General features: G+C 36.5%; 2 protein-coding genes across 2 annotated transcripts in view; one reads left to right on the top strand and one right to left on the bottom strand.

Annotated features, from left to right (window-relative positions):
- LOC137388774 (pre-rRNA 2'-O-ribose RNA methyltransferase FTSJ3-like) overlaps window positions 1–6,644 on the top strand; it is a 33,671-nt gene extending 27,027 nt beyond the window's left edge. Inside the window, exons 14-16 of the mRNA XM_068075224.1 lie at window positions 132–309; window positions 1,856–1,956; window positions 6,027–6,644. Coding sequence (XP_067931325.1) covers window positions 132–309; window positions 1,856–1,956; window positions 6,027–6,267 — 520 coding nt within the window. The 3' untranslated portion in view covers window positions 6,268–6,644. The remainder of the gene's footprint in view (window positions 1–131; window positions 310–1,855; window positions 1,957–6,026) is intronic.
- On the bottom strand, window positions 6,444–14,133 carry LOC137388775 (N-terminal Xaa-Pro-Lys N-methyltransferase 1-like). Its single transcript, XM_068075225.1, has 5 exons — window positions 13,846–14,133; window positions 11,809–12,208; window positions 9,859–9,950; window positions 7,644–7,786; window positions 6,444–6,584 (listed from the first exon to the last, which is right to left on the bottom strand). Exons 2-5 carry the CDS (start codon window positions 12,176–12,178, stop codon window positions 6,467–6,469), a joined length of 723 nt encoding a protein of 240 aa, XP_067931326.1. The 5' UTR covers window positions 12,179–12,208; window positions 13,846–14,133; the 3' UTR covers window positions 6,444–6,466.
- Between the last annotated feature and the right edge of the window lie 2 nt (window positions 14,134–14,135).

Below are 14,135 nucleotides of genomic sequence, written 5' to 3'. Positions count from 1 at the left end.
GTGCCCGGTTCATGTCAAAACAAGCGCTGCTGTTGCTCAGCTCTTTCTCAGTGGCAGTATGGTTGCTTTGTTTATGCTGACAGAGACTACAGGTACTCTCTGTATAGTTACCATCTTGTTGTGTATGTCAGGTATGCCTTCCATGACGATCATTTGCCAGACTGGTTTGCTAAGGATGAGAAAAAACACCAGGCAAGGCACTTGCCTGTGACGAAGGCCGAGATTCAGGAGTACAAAGACCAGCTGAAGGCCATTAATGCTCGTCCGATTAAAAAGATCGCTGAGGCTAAAGGACGGAAAAAGCATAAGGTTAGTCCAAGGCTGCACTTCTGACCTTAAAAGAATATCTACTGGCTAACAATAGTCCGCAGCTGCAATGCTTTTATACCAAAGAATTCATTTTGTTAGAAATAGGTCACATGGAAATAGGTCATATGGAAAGCAAACCTGCCTGGAAGCTCACTCGGCAATTTCAATTGAAGTCATGCTCATCTGCAATTTCAATTCGCCTGCTAGACTAAAATCTACTTTTTTCGCGTTCTCTGTGTATTATTACATGTATATATGGTACAGTATGTATTATTATATATATGGTACAGTATGTATTATTATATATGGTACAGTATGTATTATTATATTTGGTACACTATGTATTATTATATATGGTACAGTATGTATTATTATATATGGTACAGTATGTATTATTTTATATGGTACAGTATGTATTATTATATATGGTAATGCATGTATTGTTATATATGGTACAGTATGTATTATTATATATGGTACAGTATGTATTATTATATATGGTACAGTATGTATTATTATATATGGTACAGTATGTATTATTATATATGGTACAGCGTGTATTATTATATATGGTACAGCATGTATTATTATATATGGTACAGTATGTATTACTATATGGTACAGTATGTATTACTATATGATACAGTATGTATTATTATATATGGTACAGTGTGTATTATTGTATACGGTACAGTATTATTATATATGGTACAGCATGTATTATTATATACGGTACAGCATGTATTATTATATACGATACAGTATGTATTATTATATACGGTACAGCATGTATTATTATATACGGTACAGTATGTATTATTGTATACGGTACAGTACATGTATGTAGCAGTTAGATAGCTTTAGCATGTCTTTGTCTGCTTCGTCTTCCAACTTTTCGTACAGCAAATACTTGAGCAATCACCCTCTAGACATGTGTACAATCATCAACTGTGTATTTAATTGTGAAGTGAGCACCAAAATAGATAACGATTGAATTATTAAGGTCATTGGAATCAGAGGGGAGAACCTCTCCTAGATGTCCCTCTTGGTCTTCAAAGCTTGGTAGCCAGTAATCTTGCAGTTACTCTCTATTTGTCTTTTGATTAAAGAGCCAGTTCTTTAGATGCTAGTCTGATTCTCTATTAGTTCTCTACCAATCCAGTTGTCCGCTAGTCCAGTTGTCCGCTAGTCCAGCTGTCCGCTAGTCCAGTTGTCCGCTAGTCCAGTTGTCCGCTAGTCCAGTTGTCCGCTAGTCCAGTTGTCCACTAGTCCAGTTGTCCGCTAGTACAGTTGTCCGCTAGTCTAGTTGTCCGCTAGTCCAGTTGTCCGCTAGTCCAGTTGTCCTCTAGTCCAGTTGTCCGCTAGTCCAGTTGTCCGCTAGTCCAGTTGTCCGCTAGTTCAGTTGTCCGCTAGTTTGTTGCTTTACAGTTTCTCGAGATAGTTTAAATGGCTATGGTAAACCTATGTAGATGTTTAGAGAGGGGATTGCTTGTCCATGCTCGCAATTGCTCAGTTGAGAAGTATAATGGTAAATGTCCTGCTGTAGATGATGAAGAGATTGGAGAAGGCCAGGAAAAAGGCAGAGGCCCTTGAGGGAGTCGATGGTGATGGCGTATCGGAGAAAGAAAAATGGCAGCAAATAAAAAGGTGGGGAAACAGTTTGGAATGTTTTATTTTTGTGTCAGAATTTGGACTTTGGTATTTACATATTTATTGCGCTTTCATTTTACTTTGTGGTAAAGTAATGTCACTTTGTGGTGGGTGCCATTTAACATAAAAAGCTGCAAATCTTAACCTTACAAAATCTGTAATTTGCACATTAAGTTCAAGGGCAGTTCTTATATCTCTTGCTGCCAGAGGGTCAGTCACGCCTTTTGCTCATTGTCACAGGATGTTCAGTTTTTAGGATTAATACGACACTACATTGTTGATTTATTTGGTAGCAAGTCAAGTATTTCTTTAAATTACTTCAGGGTTATGTTGTTACATTTTATTACAGTGCACCCTCAGAATACGACTTCCCTGATTCATATACGATTTTTTTACCTTATGAAGTGGAACATGATGATTTTTTCACCTCACCATTCGAATCTTATTTCACCATACGATTTCAACAAAATTTTCACCCCAGTTCAACTGTGGCAGTCGGTGTGCTTATTATGTACGTAAAAAAAACAAAAAGGCTGAAATATCGTTCGTTGAAAACATTTTCACAACGTCGGAAATAGACACGATGACCGATTTCTTTCAGCTCAGCCTTTCTTGTGCGTAAAATAATTATATTTTTTTGTTAAAACCAGTAGCAAAGTTGGAGTTGTGATCTCTTCAAACGAATGGTAGTAGTCAGACAACTCCCTTTAACCTGCTAACAAAATCTACTTCATTGCGAAAACTGCATCATCTGGGCTTTCTCGCCAAATTCGTTTGTAAAAGGTTTCAATGAGATTCTCTAAAATTGTATTGAAAACGAACCCAGAAACTAATAGGTGATAAAATTTTAGTGATAAAAAATTGAAATTCATTAAAATAATTAAAAATATGTACTAAAGCTTAGCTTCAAGTGTGTGTTTAGTAAGCGAAACTTATTGAAAGTGAATTTAAAGTTTATGGTATACATACGTCTGTCTTGAAGGTGAGAATTCTCTACGGTACGTGCTGCACATAGCAACATTACATTTTAACGCAGATTATAACCATTAAATACACCAAATATATTAAAGTTACTGTAGGTCACTATAGTTACTAAGATTAACATACTATTTTGTTATTAATTTTTAATATGTACAGAACCTGTATAAGATTTTGATGATTTTTACCAGGGGATGTTTGCACTACTAATGCATTACTAATGATAACTATGGTGTCTGTACCCCTCCATACGATTTTTTCACCATACGAAGCCAACCCTGGAATATATTAAAATTGTATCCTGATGGTGCAGTGTATCTCTATAAATTCTTCAGCAATAAGCCAAGTAAAACACCAAAAGTCTAGCTGAAAATATTTTGCAGTCATGAGCAGTTTATGAAACAGTGCAAACAGTGTGTACGCAAAACAGCTTCTTACCATTAATAACCATTTGAAACTCAATCAGAGCAATTTATAACTGTTTTACCACTGTAATCGCGACTGTTATGACCTAGTGTGATTTCTAAAGCTTAGTTGACACTGTGTCGCCTTAGGTTGGCGTTGCACTTTCGGCGTGCATCGTCGACTATATGCACAGGCGGCCGATAGCATTGACGAAACAATGCGAAAACGTCGGGAACTTTCTGGATACTTCGCCAAGCATTGACGACATCCTATACAATGTGAACCATTTCAGCGATAGCAATTTGCGGTCACGGATAGCGTGATGTATTTATTTTTGTTTATGATAATTGCCGCAGGACTAGTATTTTATTCGAGGATGCGAAAACAAAGAGTTTTCTTCGCAAAAAAGAATGAGAACATTACGTCAGAGTATTTGATGATGCAAACGCGATGGGTTTGTGAGTGTGAGCATTGTTATCACTGAAGTATTGTTGCATCGAGATACAGCGATGTAGTGTGAACCAGCCTTTAAGAAAGCCATAGCAATATTTAAACATTTTCCGGTAAAAACTAAGAGTCGAAGTGTCATGTTTTGGCTATTAAAGACAAGTGACAAATGATTTATCAAAGATCTCATTTTAAATGAACGAAAACGTATATCTCAAACTTTATGAAACTCATTCAAAGTGGCTGTTTCAAGCTTCTCAAATTTTATCTCACCCGCAGCGTGGTGAAACCTTCATGAAAAAAATGTCATATTTTTATTAGACCAATTACTGCTACTAGGTTATGGTACAAATTTTTAAGACCGATTTCGAGAGGTTTGCCATGATTTACCACAGAATACAAACTTTTGATGTATCATGTCTCACAGCAGTTAATGTAATATTCTTCTACATGATATTGTTGGAATAGATCTATGGCTGAGCAAGTTTGTTGGACTAACCAGCTACTTTTAAAATATCATGCTTGTGCTGAACCCATGCAAATCTGATACAAAAGTCTTTGGTTCAACCTTGGAACCGAGGTTTCTTACTGTTTCAACTTAAATTTTTGTCATTGACCAATTGTGTTAGAGACCCACCATCTCAGGTGAAGAGACTAAGTCATCCTTTTTGCTGTAATATTCATATATCAAAATTTCTTCGAGACTCTGGGAAATCATTGATTTCTGGATCAAAGATGGTGATATTTATGATGATGATATAAATGATGATATATATGATGATGATAAATACTCACTAATAAAATAATGTCTCAGGCGTTTTGATCTCACTGTAAACCAATCATTTTAGGGTGTTTTTCATCCTCTAGTTCAGTGAGACCATTACTAGCATTTATGTACATTACTAGCTAGTAACATGGTTACCAGTTCTGCTACAAGGCCACTTGTTGAAAAATTCTAAACCTTCCTGCATAATATTTCTCTCTTTGTAGCATAGACCTTGTCTTGAAAAATGTGAAAAAATTCGATTGCAATTGACATTGAAGGTGTGTGCCCCTCTTAACTTAACATAAAATTACCATAATCGTGAATCCTAAACCAAGTGAAAGAATAAAAGAGAAAAAAGGTGTTGATACAAACTATTAATAAGGACAGTCTGTACAGTCATTAGATTGAAAAGTTAAACCATAACTGTCACGTACAACTTTTATCGTATGTTCTAGGTAAATCAGCCACGCTGATTCCGATTTTGTATTCAAAATTAAGATTGGTCCACTAACCTTCAAAGTCATTTAGGCTTTTTTAAAGCGTTTCAATAACGTTTCGAAAACAACACAATCGGCATTACAAGCTCCACACATAAATATGTGACGAAACCTAGCTTTTTCAGGAATGGAAGTTAGGAATGTTTAGTCCGATTTAGAATAATAGAGATGGGTGTCTTAAAACCCATTATTATCTAAATCCAGCCTGTAAAATAATTTCAGTCTTTTATGAAAGGTATATAAACTATTTAAAATTGCTCGTAGCTTGTTACATGATGTTTAAATGGGCTGAACACCGAGAAAAATGAGCTCAAAAAGCGCGGTTTTATCACAAGCTAGCGTTGTTATCCCGCTTTTTTAAATATGCAATGTTAAATAGCTTATCTACCTTTCAGAAAAGACTGAGATTATTTTTAAGGCTGATTTTAGATATTAATGGATTTTAAAACACCCATCTCTATTATTCTAAATCGGTCTGAACATCTCTACGTAACTTCTGTTCCTAAAATCCCAGGTTACATCACGTATTTATGGGCGGAGCTTGTTGTGCCAATCGTGTTGTTTTCGAGACCGATATTAAAACGCTGTAAAAAAGCCTTCATTACTCTGAAAGTTAGTGGACTAATCTTTATTTTGAGTACAAAATCGGAATCAGCATGTCTGCTTCACCTAGTAAATGCGATAAAAGTTGTACGTGGCGGTTATGGTTTAGGTTTTTTTTTATTTGAAGAGCCAAAGAGGTAAGTTTAGGACAATATTGGGACAGATTAGGTAATTTAGATGTATATTACTGCTTGTATAACAAAATCCCTATAATGGAAACGTTCTCAAATCGGATTATTCACGTTGTAGGAGCGTCTACTGTATATTCTTATCGATAACTATTTTCATCACTGTTGACCAGCATGGCTAACATGGTTGGCCATTTCTTCATGCCTACAGCAATAACGGCTGTCCATTGGGTTCTGTTGCAGCATTTACAAGAAAGCAACCAGACAAAAGAAAGTGGAGACGACATATGTAGTTGCAAAGAAGGGTACCGGGAAAAGAGTATCTCGACCTTCAGGCGTCAAAGGACGTTTCAAAGTAGTCGATCCTAGGTTGAAAAAGGACAATAGGAAAACAAAGGCAGACAGTAAAAACAAAAGTCGAAAGGGCAAAGGACCCAAACCAAAGCAGCCACGAGGAAAGCAGATGAAAGGCAAAAAGAGATGATTTACCGGTTAGGTAGACGGTTAGGTAGAATGAGTAAGCTACTTGCAAGAGCTGTAGGATAAATGGCAACCATACAATGAGATGACAATGGTGATAAAAACAGCTAAGATTTGATATGGGTATATATGTATATTTATATAAAAAGTCTTTCAGTAATGTAATTAAACATTGAAGTTTGTTGCACTATTATGGATACATGCTATCTAAAAGCCAGCATTGGTACATCATATATATCTGGTGGGAAACCCTGCTGCATCTCTTCTTTGATTATAGTCAGACCTGCATCCTCTATGACCTCTTTTGTTTCTTTTAAAGACCTTCAATGGAATTAAACAAATAAACGCTATTGCGGTGCAACAAAACACTGAATTCTTGCACTTATATTTTTGTTTCATGTTTACAGCTAAATGATTGTCCACAAATTCACACCACACAAACTTAGGGCATATTGCAAACAAACTAAAGTCTCGAAAGTGACTATATCTTGACTAAAGCTAGTAATGTGTTGTCAGACAAGCCTGGATGGAAGGAAGGTTTTAGTGAATAAACGGCAGTGTTAAATGCATTTCTTTGAAAACACAGAAAATCGTTGCAGTCTCAAAAAAACAGTATCGATGCTATTTAATATTTTATTTTTTTAGAGACCCATCCCAAATACAATATTCTCATGTGGTTGCGCATAGCTCAACTGATAACGGCAATTGCATGTTTGTAAAGAAATTACAGAATTTACAATAAGAAGTTAGTTAACAAAACCTAGAAATCGTGGGAAAGCATGAAAGACAAGCTTGGTCCAGTGAACAGCTTGCTTGACATCCTAGTGTTGCCATGAAAGACACAAAAATATTTGCTTCTCTAGATCTTTTCAAGTGAAATGCGAAGCGCTTCTAAACGAATAGCCTTTTGTGAAAATGTTTTGTCAATAGCATGATTACATTCACCTGCATTTGCCAAATGTATAATGAAAATATCTATGCTTTATCAATGAAGAGAAAACAACTCCAACACAAATGAATATTGCTCTTCATAAAGGTTGTTTTGAAGAAGAATGTACAAGACACATGGAAGATTGTCTGAATTACTATTGCAAAAAGCCAACCAACCTCTAAGCAACATTACTGTGTAGGTATATATTCAAGCAGTTTTTTCAAATGTCACCTAAAATACGAATTGCTTGCAAGCAAAATGGGTCATAATTATTTAAATACTCCAGTTTGACCTTCAGAATTGCATTGTAAATCTCTTTAATCTCTTTATATGCAAATTAATTCAGATGTCGCTTAAAAGATATTTTATTTACTCAATCAGTATTTTGGCTCATCACATGATTTGAACTGCGCCGCTTACTACCATAGAAAATAACTGAATATACTAACCTCATTAGGGAGCTGTCGGTCTTATCAAAAAGTCCATAGTTGGCTACGTTATCTTTTATACAGATGATTCCATTCTTATTCAAGGCCTTCTTACATCTTTGTAAGAATTCTGAGAGATGCCGGTCTGTTAGATGCCCTACAACCTATAGCAGGGACAAAGATAACAGCTATTGTAAGCAGTGCAGCACAACTCCATTTTATCAACTTGACATTGCTTTAGTTACATACGGACTTTTTCTAACACCGTTTCAGAGGAACATATACAGAGCAGACTTATGATTCGAGGAACTTAGCCTAGAAATGATATGAGCAGTCATTTGAGCATTGCAAGTTTAGTGTCAGTCACTGTAGTAGTTCGTCATCACCTAGTCTCAAAGTAGGTACAACTAAAGTACATCAACTATACCGAGAAAGTTTCACATAGCTATCCATTGTGTGACTGTGTGGTCTTCTACGATGATGGCAAGAGTCGATCAGAATGTCACCAGTCAACAGTAATGCTATTAGTTAACTCTGAAGTGTCACACATTGATGTCATGAAATCACCATGATGTCATGAGATCAATGTGGGCATTGTGAGGTCACAAGTTTGCCATTATGCCCACAGTTCCACCAGGATGTCAGAAGTCCACAACAGCACCACGATACCACCAAAATGTCACAAATCTGTTGTGATGCCACAAATCCAGTATGATATTACTGTGATGCAAATCACAAATCCACTGTGATGCAACGAGACCGTTTTGATTTAACTAGTCCACTGTGATGTCACGAATTTACCAAATCCCATATCTGTTGTGATGTGATGGGTCCACCACAATTTAACCCAAGTCTACTGTGATGTCACAAATCCACCTTAATGTCAAAATGACAAAAAATACCACTAATATGACTAAATACCATGAAATCACGAGTCTACTGTCTACAGTGAACCATGTGGTAAGGGCAAATGTAATATTCACTGATTGTTATTGATTCCATGATGCATTCTTCTAGAAACACCATAAACCATAACCGCCAAGACTGAAATTGCTAAATAAAAATTCAACAGTTAAAGAAAAACGGAGTTGTGGCGATAAACATTACAATAATTTTCATGCAATGTAAGATAACCAGAGTCCAATAATAAGCATACCTACAATGTATTAGCTCCTCAAATACCAGTTCACAAAGTCACTTATGTTCACTTTAGCCCAGGAAAATAATATCAAGATCTTAATAATTTAGAAGAAAGACATTCATCTCTTCCCCAGCACATGAAACTTGATTACCCGCAGCAGACAGTAAGACTAGAGTGTCACACTAAGCGCAGGGACAGCCTCCCTTCGCGATAGTTCGTTGAGCATCCACGACAGTGTATGCAATGTGCGTCACTACGGCGATGATTATTGGCCATCGTGGATTGCTCCATCTATATTTTCTTTTATGGCAGTTGCTGCAGGACTAGTATTTCATTTCTTCAGCGGCATTGTATAATGAGAACGCTATACCATCAACTATTTCTGCTGTAAACGCAAATGGGTTTATGATAGTGTGAACATCGTTATTACAGACGATCACCGAAGTACTGTGCAATTAACACCGACATACGGCGATATAGTCTGAACCCTCCTTATGTGTATTATTGCTCATCCATCACACAACACAGTCCATTAGCTAATTGTGTGGATTATTGAATGGTGTGGTGGAGGCTAGTTGAGACTCTATGGGACCAGTCGGTCTGAATACCGAACCGACTTGAAACTGGCTGATCCGGTACGGCAAAGATGGTGCAGGCCCTAAATGGTGGGAGGAGCTAGACTCCGTAGTTATTTAAAACCGGGCTGAGCCTCTCTTACGTGCACAAAAAGAGAGAAGCAACGACAGAAGAGACACACACAGATCCATGCTATTATTTATAAATTACCGATTGTTATATACTTTACACTCTGAGGAATAATAAATTATTGATATTGACAAATATTGATGTCATCAATATTTGGTTAAGTAAAGGTTTAGCCTTGTTTAAAGGTTTAGCTTTCTACTTGTGAAGTCTTCCTTGGTGTTAAATGATGACAAAAATCAAAAAACTATAAAGCATCCATAACCAATAGCTACATATAATAATAGTACATAGGGTAACTACACTGTATGTCGAAATTATACAAGCGTAACGAGTTAATTTCAGTCTGGCATGTATCTAAAATTATTTATTTGATACGCTATGCAGACTTACCCACTGACACCAGATGACATCATATGTATGAGATGGTGTGAAGTCTTGCATCCCTTTACATATGTATTCACCTACACGATCTTTCTCCGCACCTGTAAGAGGAAGGTAAACATTCAGAGCCCACTAGTTTCAGTGTACCAACTTGTCAGGCCAGTTGACCAGCAGAAACAGTTATATGAAAAACAGTTGGTATGGACTCGAAATCCATCTAAAAATTTCAGTAAGCTTAACAGAAGAGCTGATTTGGTCTCTACGAGCTCACACGTTTGAGCTTGTCCGATATTACTTCCTGCATTTTTCGTAATAAAAATCCTCTCATATGGTAATATAAACTTTTCAAGCACTGGTATGTGCGTTATTGAAAATAAAGATAAGTTACGATGCGAGTTATTTTTTGTTCACAGTGATTTATCAAAAATCTGTATTACCGTAAAACCTCTAATTGAACGCCACCTTTATTTGACTGCCACTATGAGAAAATGGATGAAAAATAGAGCGCCACTTTCTATTTAAACGCCACCTCCATTTGATTGCCACTATAAAAATCTTTGATCTTTATGAACCCATAATATCAAGTGATCAGTAGAAAAGTGTCTACAAAATTGTATTAATGATGAATCGTTTATATTAATAACAATCAATTCTCTCGTTGTCCAATGCCAAAGCATTTCGCTTTTTTTCGCTAAAACTTTAAAAGCAACACCATAAAAATAATTAATAACTGTCTCAGGCTTATAGTAGTTCCTCGGTTAACACGGTCTTGATACTTCGAAGTACATGTACAGCCTATATAAAAAACAGTTTACTTTCACGACGGTAGATGAGCGACTAGTTTTAGGCTGAACGCTACGTGTAACGAGCAAAACCTTTACACATTGCTTTTGTGCTAAATGCAACATGTAAATGTTTTGCTTTGCCAAAACATTGTTTGGATGCTAGTATCGACAAGTTCAGCAGAGCAGAAGAAGAGTTAAGATCAGGAAACATTGTGGAAAGTATTGGACAATCAGAAGATGTTCGTTCCATCGAAAGCAACAATTAGAACGCAGCTACCCGAGCAAAAGATGCAAATATTTTTGTTTTAAAAACATTTTTGTTTCTGCATGTAATATAGGTAAGTAGGCCATGGTTCATTTATGTCATTTGTTCATGAACATATTATATTTGTAGTATTTGATAGATTATTATTATATAATTTATAAATTTGCAGATTTATAGCACTTTATAGCATCATTGCGGTAATCTGATCTTACAATTGATCAACCTTGTAACTCCTTTTCTATTGCAGATAAAAAGCTAGTTTTGGCTGCAAACTGTAGTAAACATATCAATGAAAGCAATGAGCTTCTATGCAACATTGTTAAATAAAGATACAAAAATATGTCTTCAAATTTAGAATGGAATAAAAATTGAAAGCTACAACAAATTGCACAGCAGGACACAGACTATAATATCATGGCAGGTTAACTGCAAGCAATAGATATCAAATGGTAGAGACATTTTTCAGTTTCTCAACGCATATTTATTAAAAGATCTTTGACAAATTAGAAGTTAGCAGATTTATTGCATCCAAAAGGTTCAATATCTCTCTACCGGAAAAAGAGGGCAAAACATAAGCGACATTCGCTTCGCCCGTAAAAGGGCTAAAATTGTATTCCCTAAATTCTGACAAGTTATTTGAAAAATACAATGCCAGTCACTATTTGAATGCCACTTGCAATTGACCGCCATTATAGAGGAAGAGTTGAAAAATAGAGCGCCATGGCGTTCAATTAGAGGTTTTACGGTATCTCCTAATCCTGGACAGATTTTCAAAGGGCTGGCAACATTCAACCTCTTACTAAGCTAAAATGCAACAGAAAACTTTAAATATTATCGATATACAAGTCAATTGTCACCAAGTTCGTCTTTCTCCCAAGCAGCAGGAAGTACAACAATCAAAAGACTCACCTATATATGCAGGAGCCTCGGCTAAAAACTTTGGGTTGACTTCAAGAAGGTCAACTATGTCAAACAATGGTAACAGCAGGTTTTTCGTGACTCTCCCAATTCCGGCCCCGCAGTCAAGTACTCTTGATCGCCCAATCTGTTCGCTGTTCATGACTTCAGTGAGAAAAACCGTTGATCCGCTAACATCTGTCTTTGTAATATATTCCAGGCCTCCCAACATCCCATCCACTGTTGGTGGAATACTAGACCAGTAAGTTAGAGCGTCTGTATAAAACTTATCCTTAGTATCGATGTCTTTGAAAGGAGCCTTGTAAGCTGTGCTGGGCTCAGAAGGTTGATCAAACATTGCTTGCATCGCCTCTCCATCCATCGCAAAAATAACACTAGGAAACTTTCACGTCTACAAAATCAAAAGGCACGTGACTTGAATGATTATGTTATTACATGTTTTCAACTTAAATAAGTTGATTTTTAACAGCTCGAATGAATGAAACAATTTTCCTATTCCCATATTTTTGTACAAACTGAGAAAGAATAATGTAGGAGGTTAACCAGTTGACTGACCAGTTACTAACAAAGTAGCATTGCACTGCAAAAAATAAAAAACAAACAATTGGCTCTAACAATGAACACATATCTGCATCTCACTGAACATTAAATTCATCTATGATATTTTTAGTTTTGTGAAAACACAAACCTCCTATATGAAAAAAGGATTAATGATACTAAACAACATTCTATCTGTCACCACAAAAATTTTCTCTCAATTCAACTTTGATTTACATACAATTCATTAAGCAGGGTTACAATAACCTAGAAATTCCCTTGTCATACAGCCCACGACCAAACTGGTATTGGAAAAAAAGGGTACTGCTGGTTGAGAAATGCAATATTAGCAGTCAAATGGCACTGCAGTGCAATAGGATAACTGCAATGGTAGCTGCAATCATAGAGTTATCAACCCCTAGAGTGATAACAGTGCCTTCAACACCACGAGCGATTCCGGTGCCAACAAGGAGCGTTTAAGCCATGCCCCTTTTTTGTGCTAGTCAATCGTAGTGATCGACTAGATTAATAAGAATGGTTAAACAAGGATCATGAATTTTCACAGTTAAGATAGTAATTGATGCTCATATTAAAGAAATGATGATTATAGTTTATTACTCTAATATATACTTATTATTTGAAACAATTTAATACCTACATGACTTGCAAAGGCACTGAATAGATAGTATTAAGTAAGTGAGTTAATGCAACCAGTTACTCATGGATAAGATAGATAGTCATACTGGGGTTGTATTGTATTACATTGGTGTGATGGGATGCTAATCGACTGCCATCAACTATGAGCTGTACTACCCAAGAAAGTTCAGCACTTATTTGCTGAGAGTCGAGAAAAACAGTCATCATACTCCAACAGGTCCAGGAAACCTCTACGCAATCTACAATCTGGAGATATGGTCAGAGTTAAAACTGATAAGGGTTATGGAGACCTATCTAAAGCATTAAACCAGGGACCTACATATAGCTCCTATATTATTCGAACCAGTAATGGAAATGCACTGAAGAGAACTCGAGAGCAACTACTCAAAGTTTCCTCAAGACCAACCTCTAATGCAACCACAATACCAAACCATGATGGAAAAGGCTCAGATGAATCCGCATCACATCCACCTACACCTTATAAAGCTTTGAGTCTTACGCAGGTCAACCCATCCCTCAGAGAAACAACCCCCAACATCACTGCTAACCCTACAACCCCATCAAGCACGATCGTACCACATTCTACAGGAGATATACCAACCCCCAAAACACCAGTTCGGCCGGCATCTTCTCGCTATGGTTCAGCATCTATCCATCCATTTTCTAGACCTAAAAATCCTTATGTCTATAACTAGAAACGAGAGGATGTGATATTACTCATACTGACTAATACCCTATCCAACCTCACAACCCAATGGACAATGTATTGTAGTGTTTTCACATGTTTACATATTTCATGTTTCATAGTAGTTCTGTTTGTTTTGTTGCTCACACCCTATTTAGCATTCATTATTCTTGTGTTGTAGAGTGCCACGGTGACGGGCTTCACTATCCCATCTTGAGTTACTTATTCAATAAACAGTGACTAAGTTCGGACTTGCTGATGTTGGGACTGTTTCCCGTTGAATATATAAAGCGGAATAATAGAAATACTAATTCGCAAAGCAGAAAATATTCGAGCAAAGCTTTCAATTTTTTCGCAAAAAATAAAAATGATAGTTTTCGTGCATTTAAATGTGTAGTAGCTAAGGTCAATAATGTTACAACTATTTCACGGCGAGCGA

This window comes from Watersipora subatra, chromosome 2 (assembly GCF_963576615.1).
Source record: "Watersipora subatra chromosome 2, tzWatSuba1.1, whole genome shotgun sequence".
In the NCBI taxonomy this organism is placed as follows: domain Eukaryota; kingdom Metazoa; phylum Bryozoa; class Gymnolaemata; order Cheilostomatida; family Watersiporidae; genus Watersipora; species Watersipora subatra.
The sequence above is the reverse complement of the archived record's forward strand: the minus strand, read 5'-3'. Positions and strand labels throughout refer to the sequence as shown.